Source organism: Ambystoma mexicanum, chromosome 5q (genome assembly GCF_040938575.1).
Source record: "Ambystoma mexicanum isolate Mex_15411 chromosome 5q, UKY_AmexF1_1, whole genome shotgun sequence".
Classification (NCBI taxonomy): domain Eukaryota; kingdom Metazoa; phylum Chordata; class Amphibia; order Caudata; family Ambystomatidae; genus Ambystoma; species Ambystoma mexicanum.
Genome location: NC_090933.1, coordinates 104,702,334 through 104,726,063, shown reverse-complemented (window position 1 = coordinate 104,726,063; position 23,730 = coordinate 104,702,334). Strand labels below are relative to the sequence as shown.

At 44.2% G+C, this 23,730-nt stretch overlaps 1 protein-coding gene across 2 annotated transcripts in view; it reads left to right on the top strand.

Annotated features, from left to right (window-relative positions):
• GABBR2 (gamma-aminobutyric acid type B receptor subunit 2) overlaps window positions 1–23,730 on the top strand; it is a 2,296,575-nt gene that overhangs the window by 2,174,790 nt on the left and 98,055 nt on the right. For both annotated transcript variants that reach the window (XM_069620609.1, XM_069620608.1), the window contains exon 17: window positions 5,426–5,555. In XM_069620609.1, coding sequence (XP_069476710.1) covers window positions 5,426–5,555 — 130 coding nt within the window. The remainder of the gene's footprint in view (window positions 1–5,425; window positions 5,556–23,730) is intronic.

The following is a 23,730-nucleotide window of genomic DNA, read 5'->3' as shown; positions in this document are numbered from 1 at the left end:
CCTTCACTGAGCAACGGAAGGCTGTAAGGAACTGAGGAGAATTCTTCTTTTTCTAGCATCGTTATCGCCGGCCTATAAAGTTCAACATGGAAGCAAAGAATTTGCCTCACAAGGAGGGAAAGCAGATTCCTTCTCTGGTTGCAAGTATTAATCCCTTGGCCTCCTTCCGCAGTCATTTATGGTTTGAAGTGCCAGAAAGAAGGGTGCAACATGGGTTGCACTCAAAAGAAAGATTGAAATCTACTGTGCATATCTAAGGAAAAAGTGTTGAAAGGATAAAAAAAAACAGATCGGGCTTGAAAGCCCGAGATCCAAATGTTCGAGGGAGAAAAGACTATTATTTTTCCAAAATAACCTTTGGTCTTTTCTCCCCTGAACATTTCCAACTTGACCCCCCACCCCACCCACACCCCCACCACCACCCCCTACTTACCTTGCACTTCCACTTCCGTGATCGGGAACCGGCGCCTCAGGGTCATTTCCTTTTTTTTCCTTGCTCCCAAAATAGTGGGACACCCCTGCAATCCCTGCTCACAATATAGTGAGCAAGGGTGCAGGGGACACCCCCGCAGCCCTCCTTTATTTCTTCTTTTTCTTTTTGGATGGCTGCGGGGGACACCCCTGCAGCCCCCAGTCACAATATAGTGAGCAAGGGTGTGGGGACACCCCTGCACCTGCCCCCAGCACCAAATGCGTGATCTGGTCAAACTTTTCGGACGTTCTGAATTTCGAACGGCCAAAATTCAGCCAATTCATGCTTTTGGACCTTTTTTTCAGTCATTTTGGCCAATTCCAAGAATAACTACCCTGCAAGAGGATATAATTAAGGCTCACTTTAATGCCATTCTAGTATATGGAAGAAGGGAGTTTTCTCCTGGTTATCTTGCTTCAGTGGTTCAAAAAATAGTTCTAACACAGTAGTTATTGCGATACAAGTTTTGCTTTTATTTGTGCTAGTGCTGAGATGTTTATAACATCCAGTTGGTATGCATTGAGTACATTTATGGGCAATTGTATGCCTTGTTTGTCAGCCGACACGTGATTCGACCCGTGGGTCTTTATCAAGGCTATTGTAAACAGTCTCTAGCCCCCTATGGGGTCCTGGTCTGTTGTATTAAAGCTGTCCTGTAGAGACAGTTGCTCCTGTTGGGCCCTGTGGTTCCCGTCTATTCAGCAGGTCCATGGCGGGAGCCACTGAAGCAAGATAACCAAGAGAAAACTCCCTTCTTCTACTCAACAATTGAGGTGCTGGCTAAACCCTGACAGCTCCTGTGATCTTGCAACATATGAACCCCACTAGTAGACTTGGAAAATAGCAGAGCTTAGCTCAGGCTGTTTCCACACCTAGAGCCAACCACGATTCTATCATTCTAGTATATGGATTCCTTAATTGGAGGATGAGGTGCTTTGTTGCTCAAAACCTACATTTTGCAAAGAAGCAATGAGAGTAGCAGCAGCCAAAACTGACAAAGGTTCAGTGCAGGTGCCTATTGCAACACAGAGCAAAAGCTATTACGTTCCAGAATGGGGGGGCAACCACAGAACTTGCCCGGCCTCCTGAACTAACGCCAAGAGTTTCTGGTTAGGACAGGGGTCTGCAACCTTTGGTTCACCAGATGTTTTGGACTACAACTCCTATCAGGCCTAGACAGCATGTTCAGTGGTGAGGGTTCATGGGAATAATAGTCCAAAAGATCAGAAGAGCTGCAAGTTGCTGAACGCTGAGTTTGAAAGCACCTGCAAGGTTGGATCTGAAGGAATAGGGCTGAGGAGCTCTCTATAAGCAATAGATGAGGCATAAAATACCATCTCAGTTCCTGTGTCAGTAATAATTGCATCATGATTTCTTTGTCAGAAAATAAAATACTGTTACATTTGCTGTTATCATTAAGCCAGGGTGCTACCATCATATGCCAAGGTGCCAGGATCCTATGCAATGGTGCAGCCAATATTTGATAACTCTGATATCACATATTGCTGACAGTAGTAGCAGCATGTTTCAGAGCTGTTCAAGTATACCTTGGTCAAGTCTCTGCTGAATCTGCCACTTCCTGGTGCTGGGTAGGGCCATGGCAATCCCACTCCTTTCTATATCCATTCGCTTGTGGATGCCGGATTCTATTGTCCCTCGTCTGTGATAAAGGTAATCGAGGCAGGGAAATGAAGAGAACTGCCCCCTAGAGGCAGATAGTGCTGTTACAATGGCAGATCTGCAACAGTCGCACATAAGGTAAGGGGATGGAGTTGATAGTTAAAGGATGGAGCAAAAGGGCAACAGGGATCTGAAAGTTAATTGTAAGAAACAGAGGGCATTGAGGATGCGGTGCAAGGGAAGGGGGAGGATGGGTAAGGAAAATAGAGAAAATGAAACAAAGATACACATTTGCAATGGTAGGTCAGCAGGGTTACTGTTACTGAGATCTATGTCTGACCCGCATGCCACTGTACCCCTGATTGTGGGACTGGCTCGACCCCCTTTCTGTTTTCTAACTGATGCATACTTGCTTTATGAAGATATATTTCAATTACTACTTCTATGATATTTTTTCTGGTTGCTTTATCATGTGACTTGGTCTTCGAAAAGTACACACAATAGTACAGACTAAGATTATAATTGTAATCTTTGTTTCTCAGATGCATTTGTTTCAGGAAACAGACGATTAATAGACTTCCCCCTTGTAGATACATTTGGTGATTTAAAAAACAGATGTATTGAACAGTATACTAGGTTAGCCCTTGAAAACAACTGAACAAAAGCACTTGTTTTGTTTCTGATATTGAAGAGGGATTAGGAAAAGATGAAGTCTCCTCTGCTTTCTGATATGGAAACTGTAGAACTAGGAAGACATGGCTCAAATCCCGGCCTTCCACACTTCATACATTATGTGATCCTGAGCAAATCACTTTTCATCACTGTTCCTTATTTTCCTTAACCATCTGTCGAGAAAGCCTCACTGATATGGGTTTATACTCTATAGTGTTACTTTATAAATAATTATAATGTTAACAATGTATGTTAATCATACTGGTGAGAAGGCAGGATGACAGATGGGGATCTTATGTTGTGGGATGGGTACACAGGGTGCAGTTTTAGGTTTTGTGTTGTAGGCTGCGGAGGCAGGAAGCCAGTTATTGGTATGTTGCCATGCCAGCTCATGTTTGTCTTTGAGAGCAAGCCCAAATGCTGATAAGTATAATCAATGTACAATCTGTGTGGATAAGAAAACTAACATGCAGCTGCTAATGTGTTACAGAAAATTAGTTGAAGTTGTTTAATAAAATGCATCTAAAAAGGTTTTTCATTCAAAATAAATAATAACATGCAGATAGATTCTTGCTCTCGTGTGTTTAGCTCCACCAGTGCACAAAATAATCCCACCACCGTTAACGGTGGCTTATCAGTGAATGACCGTAAAATGTCACAGAAACCTGTTTTACTTGAAAGGAATGTAAAAAGTGTATAATGGCTTCAAATTAGTGCTGCCGCGACACCTGCTCTGTGCTGGCTCAAGCAACAGGCATTGTGACGTCACAGCTGAAGCGTAATGACTTATTACACAGATGTAGTGATAACATTTTCTGTAAAAGGTCAGTAGTGATATCATATGTAGCCTGTAATAACACTATTTACAAGCTTGTATGTGGGTATTACAGGCCTCCATGTATTATGTAAGATATCTCTTGAAGCTACTTGACTTGGATCACCTACGGTTAAATCCATTTACTGTCTCCAAAGTAAGGATCCATGAAAAACTTTGCTTGGAAGTGGGTCGAATGTCGATGAGCAGAGAGTGAGACAGGCACAGGGATGGCATCAGGGCATTTCAACTTTTTCAAATGAAAGGGCTGCGGAGGAGGGTGGCGGGGTGCAGCAACTGCCCCCATATTGTCAGCCAGCGGTCTTATAACACAGAAATATATAATCAATATATTCCTTTACATATTACTTATGTTCTGGTGCTTACAGTTTGTGCTTTGCAGCACTCGCCTTTCAAGCTGCACTTGCTGGAACCCGTCCGGCCGTCACTTCCATTGGGGAAAACAGAAGAGTTATCACCTTGTGGCCTTTCAACACAGGTTTCTCCAAGTCAGCCACTTGCATACAAAGAAGCATTCATAGCTATTCACCGGGCATTCGGTGTTTCAGCTCCCTGCTGGCTCGCCGTCTCATGATAATTGGCGGCTTATTACCATATCTTTATCTCCATTTTAATGTTTGCCCCGCCACAGGTGCCTCAGACTGTTTTCCGCTCTAAGCATGGGGGCCCCCAACCATCATGTTGAAAAGGGCCCCCACACATCTTCAGCCAGGCCTGGTCATGCAATAGTTTGTTTGTTTGTTTGTTTGTTTGTTTGTTTGTTTGTTCTGCATATAGTATGTGCTGCACATGCTGAGTTAGTCAGGCCCTGGCAGAGTGGTATGCAATGATTATGCAATGCCTTGATATCTAGGTTAGGGCTGCAGGTTGGCGAACGCTATGGTCTCAGGAAGGGTCTAGCCAAGGATCGGGCCACAGCCGGTAGGAAAAAGGTTATGACATTGTACGACACTGCTCATGTTTTATTTCTGGGCCCTGTTGGTGAGGCAGAACCGAAAACAATGGCTCCGTCAAATCTTGAAATCTTTCAGTTGAAGAGATGTCAAGATGACCAAGCATGTCGATAACAGGGCTGAACATGGTATGGCGCATTTGCTGTAGGCAAATATATCGGTTCTATCTCATTATTTCGATTTGTGCAGGTCGCCTAACCAAAAGACCGATTTTTGTTAGGCCGATTTTAGGCAGCCTACACAAATGGAAATAATCACATTTCTTCGCCCCCCTCCTTCACCCCTGCTGCCTCCCTCCCCTCCAAACACCCTCCACCAAAACACACACAAACATGTATACCCAACACACAAAAACGTACCCGTTCTCCCTCTTTCGGGACCTGGCGCGCCTGTCAGCCCCTGCGCGCACTTGTGTGCGTCGCAGGGACTGACAGTTCAATTTCGAAAGACCGCTCTGTGCGGTCACCGAGCGGTCTTTCAAAATCTTTTTTTTTTAAAGGTCTATTGACCTAATACCAATATATCATCTATGCCCAGACGTCAAGAACACATGATATTAAAATGATCTAATTAAGTCTGGCTGTGCGTGATGGGGGCAGTTCAGTTTCATAGATATTTATGGGATATTGTATTATGTTTTTTATTAAATGAAGGACTTAATTCAAATTCATGCACTGTAAAAATCTCGAAATGCCTTTTTTATGTATTTCTTGTGATGTCTTTTTGTGTTCTTTGAAGCATCAATGTGGTACCTGAATAAACTAAACTAATATATGTAGGAACATTCCTTGGCTTGCTTATATCACTGTATCCCACTGATCCGTGTGCGCCAATTGGCTGGTCTGTGACCCAGTGGTTTGCTTTGTTTTCCAGCTGGATAAAGACTTAGAAGAGGTCACGATGCAGCTTCAGGATACGCCAGAGAAAACAACCTACATTAAGCAAAACCATTATCAGGAGCTTAATGACATCCTAAGTGTCCGAAACTTCACAGACAGCAAAGGTGAGACCCGTCATGGGAACTGTATGCAGAAATGTGGTGGGCCCTCTGCTGAGAACAAACACAGACAAAGGACTTGGTTTTTGTAGAATGGTGTCCACTCACAATGGTCGACGGACGCTATTTAGCTTACTGTCCCTTACCACAGGTGACATGTCCACTTACATATCAGTCTGATCCCACACACAAGCGCAGTCCTGCACCAAAAAGCCAGGCAAATCTCTGATCAAGAGGACCAATAACTACCGCAGATGCAGCATGTGAACTGGCTGCGGTTCCTGAAGAAAGATGTGTTCACCAGAGTTAATCCATCACTCACTCGCAGACGGCACACTCACGTCAAGCATAGCTTTCGGTCTGTCTTTAAATACACTTTCACCCTGCTTAGTTTCATTCGTCAATGGCTAATACATTGGGACCAATGTAGCTTTATTACAGCAAAAAATGGGGAACATTCTGGAAGCTAAGATCTTCAAGCTATACCCCTGTGCCTTTAGTTCTCTCAAACCTAGCAGCCATTTTGATTTCGCCCTGAATCAGCATAGTTGCCAAGCCTAGCAGGCGATGAAGGGTTGCTACCAGGCGTGAAGTAATACAGAGTGACTAATGTCTGTAGGTAAACCGCTACCCTCTTTTTAATGATACTTTATTCAAGGTTGCAGTGCAGAGCACCCCTCACCGACAAGTTCTCCCTTTCTTGCTCTCGTCATCAGGGTTGGATTGGCCCCTCGGCCTTTTGGCCCGCGGCTGGGCTGAAATTGCCCCTGGGGAGTGGGGGCCGGTTTCTGGCCATGCCTGGGCCGGTTTTGAAAAAAAAAATGGAATTATTTTTCTTTTCTCCCCCATTTAAAAAGAAAAAAGCCTTTCTTCCTTCTTAGGTCGATAAATGAGTACCAACACAGGTTGGGTGATATTGTATGCATATTTGTTCTATAAAAGAGAGCTTAAGCGTAAGTACTATACAGTAACATATTACCATTTGGCATTGGACGTCTGCTTGGATTAACAGTAATTTGACAATATGGATCTATAGACACAGATATTAATGATACATATGGTGATCCATTCTTGTATGAAGATAGCAAATACTGTATGAAGATTTAGTGAAATCATAACCATATTTTTCGTAGTCTACTTAGGAACAATGCTATTTGATGCCACTTCCTGTTTTGTCAAGGGGTGAAAGGTCATGTTTCATCGCTTCCCGGGATGTCACTTTGTGGTGGGGGGTCAAATGACATTACTTCTGGTGATGTCATCAGAGGTCAAGGGTCATGAGGCGATAGGTGGGCCACTTTTTTGGGCGAGGGTTGGGCCACATTTATTGGGAGACAGGGCCTATTTCTTGTCCCAGTCCGACCCTGCTCGTCATAACTGCCGGTTGCAGAGTCCAGAGCATCTGTGACTCTGCACTCGATTTTCCACGTTTCACATGTAACTCGCACAAGATGCCACACACGCACCCTTTTTTTGTATTGAAAAATACAATATCGAAAATTCATATGGAAGAAAACTGGCGGAAGAACAAAGAAAACAGTCAAATGGAAGCCATGCATGCAGCAAGCAAACAACTACCACAAATGAGATTTACTACAAACACTTGAAAGTTGGTACGTTCAATACAGCTTTTCATTAAGGTCCCCAAAGGTGAAACGCTTTCGTACTCAAGCAGTGCTTTAAGTGAGATGAGAAATTGGGGAGGGCTCTAACAAGGGGTGTTGCCTGGGGTGTTGCCTAAGTGCTGGTAGTGGCCTAACCAGTGATGGGTATGACCTTTGGGGGCGCCAGACAGCAGGCGGCTTGGTCAAGGGCCACCTGCCCCAAACAGTCCATTGTGTGCAAATATTTATTTATAGTCACTTCTCAAGGTATCGGGCTTCATTCCCTCTAAACGGTGAACACGTGCACTTGCACAGCACTGGCCCAGCTTTCTTCTAAGTGCTGCTCAGAAAACCATTAACAGCGCACCCAGCCAAAATCAAGAAATCAGAAGACACAAGCCACAGGATCGTACTGCCATGTGCCTTCCTTATTAAGAAAGTTAGATTATGCTAACTCGTATTGCTATTCCGTCCCAGCCCTTTTTGTAACACCCCTAATAAGCAAGAGTGACCTTACAAACATATTCATTTGTCCTTTGTGGATTTTGGTTTCGCACAATTAATGCTCAGCCCCTCCTACTTTAGCAGAGCAAACGTTATCCTATAAGGGAGAGCAACATTTGCTTGATCTGCAAAGGATTATGGGTAGGGAACTACCCATGCATGGCATTAGGGCAACAAACGTTCAGAAATTGACAATGCTTTTCAGGCCATCTGCAGCCTTGTCACATTTGTCAGCGTTCCATTGGGCACAGGCTTTAATGAATGGTATAATTACTCTATACTGCAAATCAATGGTTTCGAATTCGAGCACTTGTATAATCCTTCCCAGCAATATTAGGGTGAAGGATCTGCAAACAATCTTGAGTGAACTGCGAAATAATTGGCCGTATGCAGATTCATGACTTTTAAACTGCCCGTGATGTCACAGCAATGCTTTGGACTTTTTTCCATGCAAAGTATTGTGAGTATGCAAATATCCCAATTAGTGTTTTCCTGCTACAATCCCCAGAGGAGGGATTGTAGGACTGTTTAACTGAACCCTGTCAACTAGTATTGGAGACCAGCACAGGAGCTGATAAGATGAAGGGTTGGGGAGAGGGCAGAGAAGCACATTCCGTAAGGAAGAAAGACCAATAAACCACTTTTAAAAACCAGGTTAGACGTTTTGGCACCACAGTAGAGTGAAGAAAATGGGCAGTTTGCATTGGAGGACAGCAACCGTAAGTAACATTCTAGGAAAGTGCACTTTCTGTTTCTTTTCTGTGCTCAACTAATCATCCTGTGTTTCGAGCCGCTAGCATCTCCTCCATCTTGTTTCATTGTTACCAGAGAATTGCAGACGAGGGTACCTCTGTTACAAAAGAAGGGCCTCCATCTTGTATAGCTCTGAGCAGCGCTGCCATTAACGTAGGAGGCCAACCCCTGCCATCTTTTTGAAGGGGCTGCCTAAGGAACCTCAATCAGGCTCTTATTTGCTTAATTTTGTTTAGGTTGCCTTGAGGAAGGGTAGGCAAAGCAACTATAGGATGGATCCTGTGCCCAGGCACTGCATAAGATGTCATTCCATATTTCTAAAAAGTTGCATTTCCAATTGGGGTACTTTTTTGGACAAATGGACATATATTTGAACTCCCAAACCAATGTGTTTGTGTCACAGAATATGTCATCACAGGTTGGGTCTGGCACTCCAGGGGATCACGGGAATTGACATTAAAAGATGGTGCCAAGAGAACACTCCTCTCTGATGCCCAATATATGGTCACTGGTAATATTGTAGTGCAATATCGCGAGTGAGGCTTTTTAGGAGCCGCGGACAGTGTGAGCTGAATCAGTCATGGGGGCTTCTAATTCTGGCAGCTGAGGCACCGTTAGATACAATGATTTGCCCAGGGACACCCACTTTCTTGAAGTGGCCAAGGAAAGACTGGTGATTACTCTGCACTGATCTTGGCAGCTGTAGTTGGTGGAAATGTGGTTTGCCGCAGGTATTTTTACATATTTGGTTTACAAACACCATCTGGCTTTGGAAGGCAGTGCAAAAAAAAGTTGATTGTGTGTTGCTAACTGCAGTGAAGTGTTTTGTTTTGCAGCGGTTTCATGATTGCTTTTATTTGTAGGGTGTACACATTTAACCATATTGTCCAAACTAGCAGTTGAGCTCCTAATTCAGAACCTACAGATGAGGATTATTTTGGCTGTCGATGGAAGCTCCAAGCAATCCTTTTATGGTTTTTAAGGGTTTATAGTGATAGTATCGAATGCAAACGCATCGAATGCAAAAGTCTCGAAAAGCATTTTTTTTCCACTTTTTTTTAATGGGGGGTCCCCCCCAACCCCTGTTTGTTTACCCCTTAAAACCCATTATAATAACAAACAACTTTACCTACGAATAAAATGCTATTTTGCAAGGCTTTTGCATTCGATGCTTTTGCATTTGATGCATTGTATTCGATTGAATCACTGGATACCGTTTTTAAGACCTAAGGCAAGTTACATACCTAACAGATGTCTCTTGCTGTGACCGCAGGTTCCCAGGACATCAAGAAACAGAGTGGGTCTGGGGCAGACAGGACATAGTACCACTATTGCAGGATTTCCTTACTGTGTGATCAAAGTGCAGCCAATAAGGTCTTGGGACAGCGATAGCAAAGCAATTTCAGCTGACTTTAAATGTTAACAAAATCCACACGAGGCCCGGATGAAAGACATCCTCTGCAGCGACCCCTTTCCAACACCCCTGGAGAATCATCATGACTCTTTTCCCCTCCTCCTCCTCATTTTTGGCTTTCAGCAATCCTACGTGTTGTGGTGCGGTCTTGAGAGGTCTGCAAATCATAATAAAGTACTAGGACAAATATATAAACTCCTTATAGAAATAAAAAGATGAAGGCAGGGCCCTAGAATATGTCGATCACTGCGCCGATCATTCGGATTATGCTTTTGACCCTGCCGCCCGTGATGGGGTTCTGGGGAGACGGCGTCCTTCCGTCTCGAAATTGGGTTGAGCAGAAACTGGTTAGAACCCTAGTCACACAGGTGCTGGGTCACTGCTTCTGATATGTGATAGAATTATCCATTCTCAAGAACTCAAAAGAGTAAGAAGTGGTTGTTCACAGGGTAGATTTAATAACAAAATGTAGCCAACACGTTTTTGATCCATCTGCGGGCTGACAAGTGGGATTGGCAATCTTTCGATGATCGCCAAGACATCTCACCAGCTTGCAGAAGGCCTTCCCGGCCTCAGAGGGTTGAAATCCATTCTGAGCTCATTGCCCACACCGATGGACCAAATATCCAACACACGCCTTGAAAAAGACCCAGGATGGTCCAAACACGTGTTGGCTAAATTCTGTTATTAAATCCACCCCGTGACCAACCACTGCTGACTATTTTGAGTTCTTGAGAACGGATACTACTATCGCAAATCAGAACCCATGACCCAGCGCCTGTGTGACTAGGGTTCCAACCAGTTTCCTTATAGAAATACGGTAAGCAAAAATAATGTGATTATAACGTTATTTTACCCAATCTTGATTGGAAGAATCAAGGTAGGGCAAAATGCCAGCCTGCAATTCAGCACGAGGCTGCAAAAATGGCCTGTGGTTTTTGTAAATGTACTTTTAAGGCTCACAAGGAAACCTTATTTGTGTAAAGGTAACGTGGTTGTAATTGCATAACAAAGGAAGGCTTTATATTTGATACGAGGAAAATCTGGCATTCTACAAATAAATGCTTTTTGGGGTGTCGAGCTCACATGAAAATAAAGGGGCTTGAGCTTTTTTCTGTGACATATTGTAATTGTCTTGAAAGAAGACATAGATTTGGGTAGCCAATTGGTGCTTTCTGTGGGCTTTCAGAGGAAAATAAATACACTGATGGCAGTTCTTATCACCGAAACTTAAGGTCTTGTAGCAAATAATGGAATGAGCCATCCCTTATGAATAGAGTCTCATTATGCTACTCTCCTTAAGAATGAGACAGTTAAGCGCACGCTGCTCCTGCTGCGCACTGTCTGCTGGGCCGCTGGAGAGGTGGGGGGGGGGTGAATCTCCCAACCGGGAGGGGACAGCAGGAGCTCGCCAGGGTCAGGCAGGAAAGAAGAGCCTCATGCCTGGAAGCATTGCAGCACCACTACAAAACACACTGTATTATTTGGTATTCATGTGGCCTCTCCGAGTGTGGTGCCCCGGGTCATCGAACCACTCAGGCCTTGAAGGCGAGGGGCTGCCATTATTCCATAAAATCAAAGTGCATTTTGGGAACATAAGAATGACCCCCTATTTGACAAATAGGACTGTGATAGTAATTCAAGCATGCAAACCTTCTGAGCAAGTAACGCACACCGGGCTTGGTGCTCATTTCATGTGGCATAAAACACACCCTAACAACGGAATGTCTGCAAAGCACAAGCCATATATACGCCTTTGTCCAGGTTCAACATTTAGGCACAGGCTGTCTTTCAGCAAAGGACAATTGCTCGGCTCTCTAAATGCGCACAGCTTGTCAGTAGATTGATTGCACACCACACAAACTGTGAATACAAGCTACAAACAGCACGATGTGAGGGAGCCGCATTCTGGCTCAAGGGCAGTTTTTGGAGATTGCCGGTGCAATTCACCGCATAACCCCAACCCACTCAAAGCCATATTCTCTGGTATAGGCACATCACAAAATCACAGCTTGTAAAACGGATGCAAAGGGCCCGATTCAGGGAACCTTTAGCACAGTGCAAAGTGAATTTGCACTGCAGTGGCGTCGCTAGGGGGGGGTGGGGGGCCAGGGCCCCCCCTGTGAAACCCTGTGCCCCCCCTTATGCCCCCCCACCTAAGACGAGCAGTGACCATGTTCTCCCCCTTCTTTTGTCGGTGCCCCCCTACTTTTGTCTTTGGCCCCCTCCGTGCCCCTCCTAAATTTGATTCCTGGCGACGCCACTGTTGCCAACTAACACCCTAATTCACAGAGCGGTGCAAAGTGTATTTTATCAGTGCAAAGTGACTGCACTGGTTGCAAAGTGACTGCGAACCCTGTGTTTCAGAGTTTTTGTTGGCAGTGCAAAGTCACTTTGCACCATCCTAAAAGTTCCTTGAATCAGGCCCAAAATCTTCTAAACTTTTAGTTATATTTCTGAACATGTTATTTTATGCACACCTAACATTTTCTCCATGGCCGCTAGATGGATTAGGAGCAACCTCGCCTCACACTGTGCTCAGCGCCAGGAAGCCTGCAATTCGTCACATCCACACGAGAGATCCTGTTCATGTCCCATCCTCGCAGCTAATGTAATCACACTCTGGATTCAGGTAAATTCCGCTTCAATAACTTTCTTCAAGGTGCCCCTACAAAACAGGCCTGACTCACATGTTCTTCGCTTGTTGCTCTCAGCTCTCTCTGCCAGTTGCAGAATCCCCATCCTCTGACACATTTCATGTGCAGCCCGTGTAAGACGCTGCACCACCACGATCTGTGATTAGCACCGTGGGGCGGGGAGGGGCCTAGCGGCGCTATTACCGATCTGTGGGCCTCATTCTAACATTGCCAGTATCTTGGCGAGAGGGCCGCCAATGTAGTTACCGTTTCTGGCATTCAGTCGCTGCATTGCTGCCGGATTACCGGTGACAGAGTAATGGTGTAAATCCCCATTCATTCAGTAGGACTCCACGAGGGGATTTGCCATCATTACCGGCACCGGCAATACCGGTGCCGATAATGACGTTTTTCTATGCCCTTTTAATGATGGTAGGGCGCCTGCCTTACCTCTAGTTGGAGGTAACCCAGGTGCCCCACCGGCAAACCCGTAGTCGGCCGGTCCGGTAAAGTGCCGGTATGCATGAATACCAGCATTTTTTTTACCAGACGGGACGACTTACAATGAGGCCCGTTGATCGGGTTCAGAATGGCTGGCAGCGGCCCTGAGCTTTTGCTCGGGCTGGCCGTTACCGGTTCTGCCCATACACCAATTCGGCGGTTATCGCTATGTCAGTCACTGAGCATTGGGTCATCCTGCACCCGTCACACACACCACGCCCCCCACATTCCTGCAACAAAATTAAGCTGAACCGCCCCTTGATCCAGAGAATCCTGCTTTCAGCTGTCAGAGCAAGGTGTGCCTGACAGGAAGTGGCCCTTTTATGCTACGAGGCCTTGACAGGCAAGATGGCCTTATTTCTCTTACTGGATTATAAATGTATGTATGAACTTGCAGTCCAGGGCCCATCATTGCAACTGGGCCATAAATACAAAAATGCAAAATGTCAAAAAAATAAGACTATGTGGAAACAGTCGCGGAGCACTTTTCATGGAACACCAGTGCAAATAATATAAACGATGGCAAGACGCGGACAACAACGTTTCCAAGGAAAAGCGGTTACGAACGCCAGAAGTTCGTCTCTGAGACCGTACCTCTTAAGGTTGGTTGGTGGACACTCCGCTTTTCCCGCCATGCTTTCTCTTTCCCGGTGCCACAGTTAAAAGTACCCTAATGAAAGATTCCCATGTACAATCGAAACAGCATCTGAGAGACACAGGGGGTGCATGTTTCACCTTCTGCATAGCCATGACTATTTCGTCTTGTAACCGGGGTTCTGGCGCAGAACCTGCGGCTGCGGCCGGATTTCGAAGCTCTAAAAAGGCTCCAATCAACTTCATAAGTATTCGCAGTAATCTCAGCGTGCCACGTTGCTTTCTCTTGGTGCCACGGCCACTTCAGAGAACAGAAAAGAATATTGCTGGTACAAAAAAGACTTCAAAGAACCCCAATCCTGATGAAAACAATTCAGAGAAATAAAGACAATCAATTTAAGTGTAAAACAGGTAAAGTTATACGCAATTTATATGCAATCAAATAATAATCCCGGGAGGATAGCACAGCGGCAGCGTGCGCGTCTTGGAAGCAAGACGACACAAAGCAACAACAGGTTCGATCCCCGGGTCCGCGCTTAAAAAAAAACCTCTGAGTGTTTAAGCGCGTTATAAATACGTAACTAAGACAAAAAAACACAATTACACAACTAAGAAAAACTAACAATTCCTGTAACAGCGCCTCGATGCCTGCGGGCTGTGTGAGCGCTTTATAAATGTAAAAAAAAAGAAATAATAATAATAATGCATAAGGCGCTCTACTTATAATGGCCACAAGAGGGAAGCACTCGCTAATAAATTGAAGGCTTAGTTAAAAAAAAAAAAATACCAAAAAAAAAAGGAATGAAAAGAACAAAATCTAACAAAAAATGGGGAGTGGTTAAAGGAATGGTTCGGTAAAAAAATGTTATTGCCCCTACGGGTCGGCCATGTGTTTTTAAGCCTAAATCGCACGGTTTTAGAAAAAATTCCTATGGACCTTACCCGAGTTTTCGTCCATTAAACGCATGCAAAAACAGGCACCAGGGCGCTGCCATTTTGTGATAATCCTATCACTTGCTGCATCGCCCTGGCTGACCTGCTTTTGCGGCACTAAATTATATCCCCCGCCCCTGAGCCTGTCATCAGCAGACGCGTACCGCCCATTTCACAACGCCAAAGCACGTCTCGTGTCAACAATCGCTGCGCTTCAGCTAAAGACGTGTCGCCATGGAAATGGCAGGACGCCTCTTTCCGCAATAAGTATAAACAGACCGTTTCACAACACACAGCAGCAGATTTTCGATTCCATTCCTCTCACTGTATTTCTTTGAGTATTCTGTGACTCGTTTCTGTGCTCTGGTCAGCTACCTTCGTTGCTTGTAGCCCGTGTGAACACCTGTACCATCGCTATAAATTATTTTCGTTTGTTTACCACACAATGACTACAATAATGCCCTACATGTACGAGCCCGAGTATACCGAGGAGGAACTACTGGAAAGGGAAACACGCGAAAACTATGGGGCTTCGGACGGCAGTTGGCAGGACGAATCAACGGATGAAGACACTGGACCTAGTCGCATGGACGGTGTTTCCACCTGGTGCATATGCAATCGGTGCGAGCTAATGCCAACCGAGGAGGAGAACTGCTGCTGCTGTGAAAACTCGGGATGCGTGGCCTACATCTCGAAAGGCGAGCCACGACCGCAATGCATCACCAAGCTGCCAGACTTCAGGGCAGCCTGCCTCATACGGTCCGTGTTGAGGATAATGATGGTGCTTATGCGCGAACTTCGTGCAACTGTTCGTCCTCATAATCCGAGTAACGAGTAAGTATACTCTGCTTTTCATGCCACTCCTATTTCATGGTCTTCTACTGTATCCAAAATTACATATACATATCATGTTAACGCATGAAAGTCGTTCAATAGTGTGAAGTCTATAGATAGCATTTGTCCAAGCAGAATGCCATTAGTTACAAGAATTGTCATTGACAACAAACGTTTAATAAACTTATCTTGTTCATTTAAAAACAGTTTGTATCATTCTTTTTCAGAGGTGGTACCGGCTGGTGGCCTATCGTTCCTTTACATGGTGGCTTCACGGGAGGCTTGGACACCGCGTTCGAAGAGCAATACCCGCCTGTGCTGTTCGTGCCATAAGAGAAACATTCCCGAGTGACAGCGGTCAGTACAAGGGATTTTCCCTCGCTGTGCTGCAACCTGACCTGTACAATGTGTAAAGTCTTGTATTTTTGTGCCATCAAAATAAGATACAAAATAAAACACCACATATATTCCAACAACGGTTGTTTCGATTTTTTAAATGAATGAAGTGTGTCTCCATTCAAGGATGGACGTCAGACATCTGTGCTCCGAATGGGTGAAGGTCAGGTCGCTGTGAAGCGGGGCGGTCACTATCTAAGCTAACATAATATATTCTCAATAATGCATGCACTAAATAACACTTGTTCAAAGTCTTTCAGTAGGTTATGTCTCTATAAAAGTCACACATATAACTATACTATCAATTAACACACTGGTTGAAGTGTGGGTCTGTGCTCACAAGAATCTCCGGTATGTGTCATTTGCTATTGATAGGCAACGATATACTGTGGTAGGGGTCTAATGTTAGTTGAGGATCTGCTAGGTGGGCATCATGGCGTGGTCAGTGGTCTGGCACATGAAGAGAATACCTTGCAGGGACACAGGGTCAGAATGGCAGTAAGTTTCCACTGGTGAGGTTGCGTGGGCAAGTACACGTTTGTGGAGATGAACGAGCTATGTGCTTAGTTCAGGCTGGTTCGCATGCAGGACAGTGATCTCAGAGGAAGATTGATGTGTTACATTTATTAGGTGTTGTAAATACCTCCAGAGTTTTCCAGTAAGAGTGGGAACGAGGGTGGGGGCCATGTGCTCTGCGCGCTGTACTATCGCAGTGAGGCCTGGTCACCAAGATGGAGTGGAAAGGGGGTACAAAAATGGATGCCCCGTGTCCTGCTCAGTGGTCCCATCTACGCGAATGTCAACCAAAGTTAACATCACATAAGAGCAAGGGACGAACCCACTACTGGAGGCACTTGGTCCGAGTTTCTACTGAGAAGTAAAGGATGAGAGGGGCCTGATGGCCCCTCGCTCCCACACACTTGCCTGCACGCCCACCGGCCCATCCATCTACCCCCCTCCCATATCAAAGGCATTTTGCACCCGTGCATGAGCGCTGCCATGGTGTGATGTCAGGGGCGATAACGGCCAAGGTGCCAAACACTATGTACACTTCAAAAGGTATCCCACGCCAAAGGGGCAATCGCTCACATGGCCTCCTCAGACCCCGTGTCTGCAGGCAGGCCTCCCCTGAGGCAGGCCGCCCCCCTGCAATCTACATAAGTGTGTCTCCATTCAGCAGTCTTCCTGTGCCTTGTCTGCATGCCCACCGGCCCATCCATCCACCCCCACTCCCATATCAAAGGCATTTCGCACCCGTGCATGAGAGCTGGCATGGTGTGCTGTCAGGGGCGATAACGACCAAGGTGCCAAACACCATGTACACTTCAAAAGGTATCCCACACCAAAGGGGCAATTGCTCACATGGCCTCCTCAGGCCCCGTGTCTGCAGGCAGGCCTCCCCTGAGGCAGGCCGCCCCCCCTGCAATCCACATAATACCACGACATACACACTTCATTCATTCACAAACACACCCCTGTTTCTAATACTTTATAAACCACTTGATATGTCTCATGAGAACATCTTTGTGCTTTGCAAGTCAACTCCTGAACGTTCTACCTGAGAAGCACTGAGATCTATGCTAATCTGCTCGTCGTCGTGCCATCTGTGACCGCTTCGAGCAAACTCGTCAGTGTGCTACCTGTGGCCATCTACCTGTTCTCCTGCAACATACTGCTCGGCCTGCTGAATCCAACTGTTTGTTGGTCAAGGTAAGGCCATGTATCCTAGTCATATTTCGGTCATTTTAAAATTTCTATCTATTTGCGATTAGAGTACCCAATAGTGCTATGTTCATTTGGCTCATTGCTATTGACTTGAGTTTCAATTGGTATGCTATTGATAGATCTATTTATTTTCATCTGTGTCAATTGTCATCGAATTGCATCCTTCGGGGGTCCAGTCTATAATGTAAGCATGTTTCCTTCTCGTGCAAGACAGAACATCCAAGGGTCGAGTCACATGTTCAGAGTTTAGTCACATCATTTACAAATTTATGCAAATTATGCAAACACTAAGCCGCACATGATGAACTGGTATAGTTCCGGCGAGTAAAACAAACTTTGCATTGAACATTGTATGGTTCATTTACTTTTGTAACACATTTTTATTCATCAAGATTGTTTAATAATGTCGATATTTACTTTTCAGAATTTTCAACAATGCCTGCCTGTTCGATTAGCGGTTGCCCTTCGAAGACCCAAGCTAAATCTGAAGGCACTACAATGCATGTTTCCTTCTCGTCCAATACAGAACATCCAAGGGATGAGTCACATGTTCAGTTTTTAGTCACATCATTTATACATTTCTGCAACGTATGCAAATACTAAGCCGTACATAATGAACTGGTATAGTTCCTGCGACCAAAACAAACCTTGCATTGATCATTGTATGATTCATTTACTTTTGTATCAAATCTTTATTCTTGAAGATTGTATAATAATGTCGATATTTACTTTTCAGATTTATCAACAATGCCTGCCTGTTCGATTAGCGGTTGCCCTTCGAAGACCCATGCGAAATCTGAAGGCACTACAATGCATGTATTCCCGAAAACTGTTGATCGAATAAGAGAATGGGTCAGACATTGCGGATATCCACTGCATGAGCTTGAAAGTAGAGTCCAACAAGTCTTTGAGGACAAGAGGGGTGATCGATACCGCATCTGCAGCCGGCACTTTCCCTCGACCATGTACACCACATCTTGGGTAACAAAGAAGAATAAACGGCGAACAACACGAAAATTGCTTGCAAACGCTATTCTCACTCTATTCGTCCACATTCCGCCACTGGTGAGTCAAGTGTCCGTTTTTAGCTTTAGGCCTTGCGGTAGTGTGTAGGTAGCCGAAGGGATTCATTGATATTTTAGGTGTTTTTTCCAATTTGTAATACTTTCAACATTGATATGAGTGTATAGCTTTTTGAATAATGACATTTATCAATATATTATTTTTAGATTTCATAACCCACAAACGAATTCTATATATGGGCACAGGGAACTGTGCTATATTGCGCATTTTCAAATGCATTACTCAAGTATTCTGTCTCCTTACATGGCAATTTTAAATATTGGCATTTCATTATCAAACAATAATTTACCTTTACAACTGCTTGACTATCCCTTGAATCTGAAGCAAGAACATTCTACTTCCATGACGTGCTCGCAGTTATCAACCACTTCTAGCGCGTATCAGGTAATCTTACTTGGCTATTCCTCTACAGACTTGTTTTATGCATGTCAAGTAATAGTTTTTATGTATCGTGTGCTTATTTTACCAATTATTTGGTTAGTGCTTTCCAATATACACCTTAGTTGTCGTACCCTGGTGTTTGTTTTCAGTTATAATTAGTGTTATTAAAACTAATGCAAGTACTGTCTTTCAGGGAGATGCTGAAGTGTCCACCACATTGACAACAGCCCTAGATGTTCTTCAGCAGCACGAGGTATGGATACTGACAGCTCCATCAATCGTGATCATCAGGACTGGAACACTTGTCGTTTGTTCTACACCATGTTTCATTCGTGGTTAGCCATTGATATGTACCTGTGCGGTCGACTCCAAGTGTGTGTTATGTTTTCAATATTGTAATCCTTACTAATGCAAGTACTATCTTTCAGGCAGTTGATGGAGCCTGACATTCAAGTAATTCCAGGGGAAGTGGAAGCGGGAACATGCGGATACGAATCGGCGCAACAGCTTTCGGAAGTGCGCACTACATTTACAACATCCCTAGATATTCTTCAGCAGCACGAGGTATGGATACTGACAGCTCCATTGAGCGTGATCATATAACTTGATTCCATTTGCTATACTTTCTTCCCTATTAATGCAAGTACTGTGTTTCAGGGAGGCAATGGAGCTTCCACTACAATCACAACATCCCATTTAGATGATGCAGATGTAAAGAAATCGGAGAAATAAGTTGATTAAATCTGATCATATTTAAATATTCCTTGATTCTTTTAGACAAAGCATCATTTGTGGTTATCTCTTTATATGTACCTGTGCCGTCAACCCCAAGTGTGTGTATGTTTACAATATTGAAAACCATACTAATGCAAGTACTGTGTTTCAGGGAGATGCAGATGCCTCCTCTCCAATACAATCATTCATGGCAGTCCATGCAGAGCCAGAGGTATGGATACTGACAGTTCCATCAAACTAGGTCATCAGAGCTCGAATACTTGTCATTTGATTGTTCTACACAATGTTTAAATCATGTTTAGCTATTGAGATGCACCTGTGTGTTCGTCCTCACGTATGTTTTATGCTAACAATATTGTGATACATAGTAATGAAAGTACTGTGTTTCAGGGAGTCGATGGAGCCTCAATCCATGCTGTCTATGCGGATACAGAAAATATAGTCGTTGCAGCGCAACAGGAAGGGAAAGGATGTGGAAACGAATCGGAGCTACAGCGTGCAGATGTTGAAGGTCGAGTCAAAAAAGTTGCAAAGAAAAGAAACAAAAATAAGGTTAGTTACAATCAGTTCATAACTTTAGAAAAAAATTTGTGCTGGGGACTATTTTATGTTTTTTTACAGTCAATTGTACTATACTTTATCTTGTGTTTAAACTGAACATCCCTTTTCCAATCTGTCCTCTAGTTACCCGTGGGTGTACGAACTATATATACACAGACAGTGAAGCGAATGAGAGATGTTGCTTGCCAGACCATTTACACTATGGAGGAACTATTTATTCAGACGCCGCGTGTTGAGACTAGAGATGCTCATGTCCAATGGCCAGAACATGAATTGAATGTGTCCGGAGAATCCAGTAAAGTTGTAATGGACCATTGCTACAGTGCGACTGCAACACCACAAGAAGATGATACTGAATGTATTGAAGATACCTCTGAAGTAGTGACAGATCAATTCACACAATCTACACCCGCCAAAAACATGCCACCCAAAAAGCTGTCGACAATGTTGTGTTCTCCCATCAATGCTGAAGTAACAGATGTTGAAATGACAGAGAATGAACCAGCAGCAGCATTCACCGACGCATCAGAACCTGATATCGCCAATATTTCTTTCAATGCTGCCGATATGTCCTCAACGATGCAGTCCGAAACAAGTGTGATGCCGGATGACAGTCTAATGAAAGACGGCAAATACATAGTATTCGACAGTTGTTTGATGGAAATTATAAGTATGCTGAAATGTGGGCATTCCGTCAGAGGGAAAGTATGTGGGAAGCCATTGATTCATGTGACTCGTCAAAAACAAGGCAGTAACGTCACAATACATGCCGCCTGTAGATTAAATCATCTGTTCTCATGGTCTGCACAACCGATGCTGGGGAAACTGCCAGCAGGCAATCTACTGTGTGCAGCTGCATCACTTTTTAGTGGCTCCAGTTTTAGAAAGTTAAAGTCTTTCTTTCAGTTTGTGGGACTCCAATTCATTTAGAAAACACAGTACTACAGATACCAACGTGATTATCTATTTCCAGCCATTAGTGATGCTTGGAAAATTGAACAATTGTCTCTAGCAAGTACATTCAAAGGCAAACGATTCAGGCTAGCCGGCGATGGACAGTGCGACAGTCCTGGATTTTCTGCCAAGTACTGCACCTACCACTTTCAGGACATGGATAGTAAGAAACTTGTGAGTTCGGTGGTCCTGCAGGTGTCCCAATGTAAATCCTCAGTGGCCATGGAGAAACTAGGATTTATAAAATCAGTGGAATATCTACAATCGATTGGAATGCACATCGACCTCATAGCCACGGACAGACACGCTTCAATTGCCAAGACAATGAGAGAGCAGTTCCCACATATTAAACATCAATTTGATGTATGGCATCTTGCTAAATCAATCAATAAGAAAATCTCGGCTGCAGGGGAAAAAAAAGGTTTGGAAAGTATTTCACAGTGGTCCCAGTCTATCAGCAACCATCTTTGGTGGAGCTCCAAAACTTGTGAAGGGTCAGTGGAAATCCTACTTGAAAAATGGCAGTTACTGATGCACCACTGTACCAACGTTCACCGCTGGACAGAAAACCTACATTTCCACCAATGTGAACATGGCCCTTTGTCCCCAGAGGAGGCACGAAAGAAGAAGTGGTTGGTTCCATCTTCGCCCACACACAAAGCTATTGAGAAGATTGTTTTCGATAAAACTCTATCAAGAGATTTGAGGGGGCTGACAGAATTCTGTCACACAGGAGGTTTGGAAGTGTTCCACAATATGTGCCTAAAGTACAGGCCAAAGCGCTTGCATTTCAGCATGCAGGGCATGAAATATAGGACTCTACTTGCGGTCTTGGCCCATAACGAGAATGTGTGCCGTGCACAATCTAGAACTCCAGGTAATGTAGGGATGCTTCGCTACACTACGGCCTTTGCAGAAGGAAGTAAGCAATGAGTGATCAAACCAGTCTATGAGGAAATGGAGTTTGACTTTGTTAAAGGCCTTATTGTTGCTGTACTCGAGAAGCACAGATATGGAATTTTGAGCGTTTCTGTGCAGAGCACTGATGCATTGCCACCAAACATTGCCACTGTGCCATGTCCACCCAAAGAAGAACTTGTTGAGAAGTACAAATCCCGGTTTAAATCATTATAATCTGATTGTCTTTTTGTAAAAAAAATGTTATTGTACAGTGTACATACAAAGTATGCAAACCCTAACCCTTACCTTCACCATCCTGGGTGGTGAACAACCTGGATGTCATCCTTGACTTCTCTCTCTATTCACCTCACATCGCTGACCTTGTCAATATGTGTATGTATATATTTTTGTTGATGTAACTAAGTTTCGCAATCTCATGTAAATACTGCGCACTGTTAACCAAGGGGAGGCTTGCATATTGCAAATAATAAAACAAACAAACAATAAATCTCACTTTCAACTCAACTCCTCGGGTACTTTATACTTTCCCTGACCTTCCCCCAAAAAGTCAATATCCCCATAGTCATGGTTCTCTAGGGCTGCAAAGCTCGCTGACAACGAGGACAAAATTGGGGGCCTTAGAACGCGTCAAGCGAGCCATTGCAGATGGGAGAGAAGCCAGTTTGCATTTGCACATTGAGGCCCAGTACATAGATGGATTCAAAAATTTAAGTTCTCACAGATGGCTTTACTACGGGATGTTGCAAAGTAAGAATGTATGCTCATTTCAGGTGAAGGTCAGCGGCTTTGATTTTCAGCTCGCGGTCTGAAGAGGCCCACAACTCGCACTGGCAGTATAAGGTTCTATTGTTTTTTGACCTTGAGAGACAGGGACCATGCTGAAAGGGCTTCATTTGAAGGAGGTGGGCAATAACGTAAGAGACGATAAGGCAGAAAATTCAGAAACTAGACCGAGTTTCATGTTAGTTCAGTATACGAAAAATCCTTGTCACGATCACAGTGGGATTTACGGACTGCATTACGCAGAGACACAATGGAAATTGCAAATATAATGTAAGTAACTCTTTAGGCGCTATTATACCGGAATGAAGAATTAATGAATGGATGAATGAATGAACGAAGAGCAAGTAAAACGTTTGTGGGATCATCTTTGTACCGGGCACATGGGCATGCAGGTCCACATTCCACACGCATGAAGACAAACAGTTGTTTCTCATTGTGTGTTAACCTCGATTTATTTCATTAGTTTTCGCATTGATTTTAGAGCCGAACATTCTCCATTGCACTATCCTTGCAAGCAAATAGTTTCTGATCAGCCGTAATAAATAAAATGAATAATAGTAATAAAGATCGGCTGTCAAGATTATTTATAATTTTTATGTTTTCAAAACAGGGATATCCTACCCTACTGCTACTGCCACCAGTTTCAGACCCCGGCAGATGGTTTTTCAACCGCCAGCTGCCGCTTAACATAAACAACTGCACCGCTTTGACAATTTTATGGGACGGTCGCCAAGGGCCTAGTGATGGAACAGCCTTGCGGTTCACCGTGCGACCAAAGTGCTTCTTTTAACGAAAACCAACACCCTGTGTACCATAAAGGAACAGCGCGTGACTCACGATAAACTTTTACGGATTTGCGGATCGAGAGA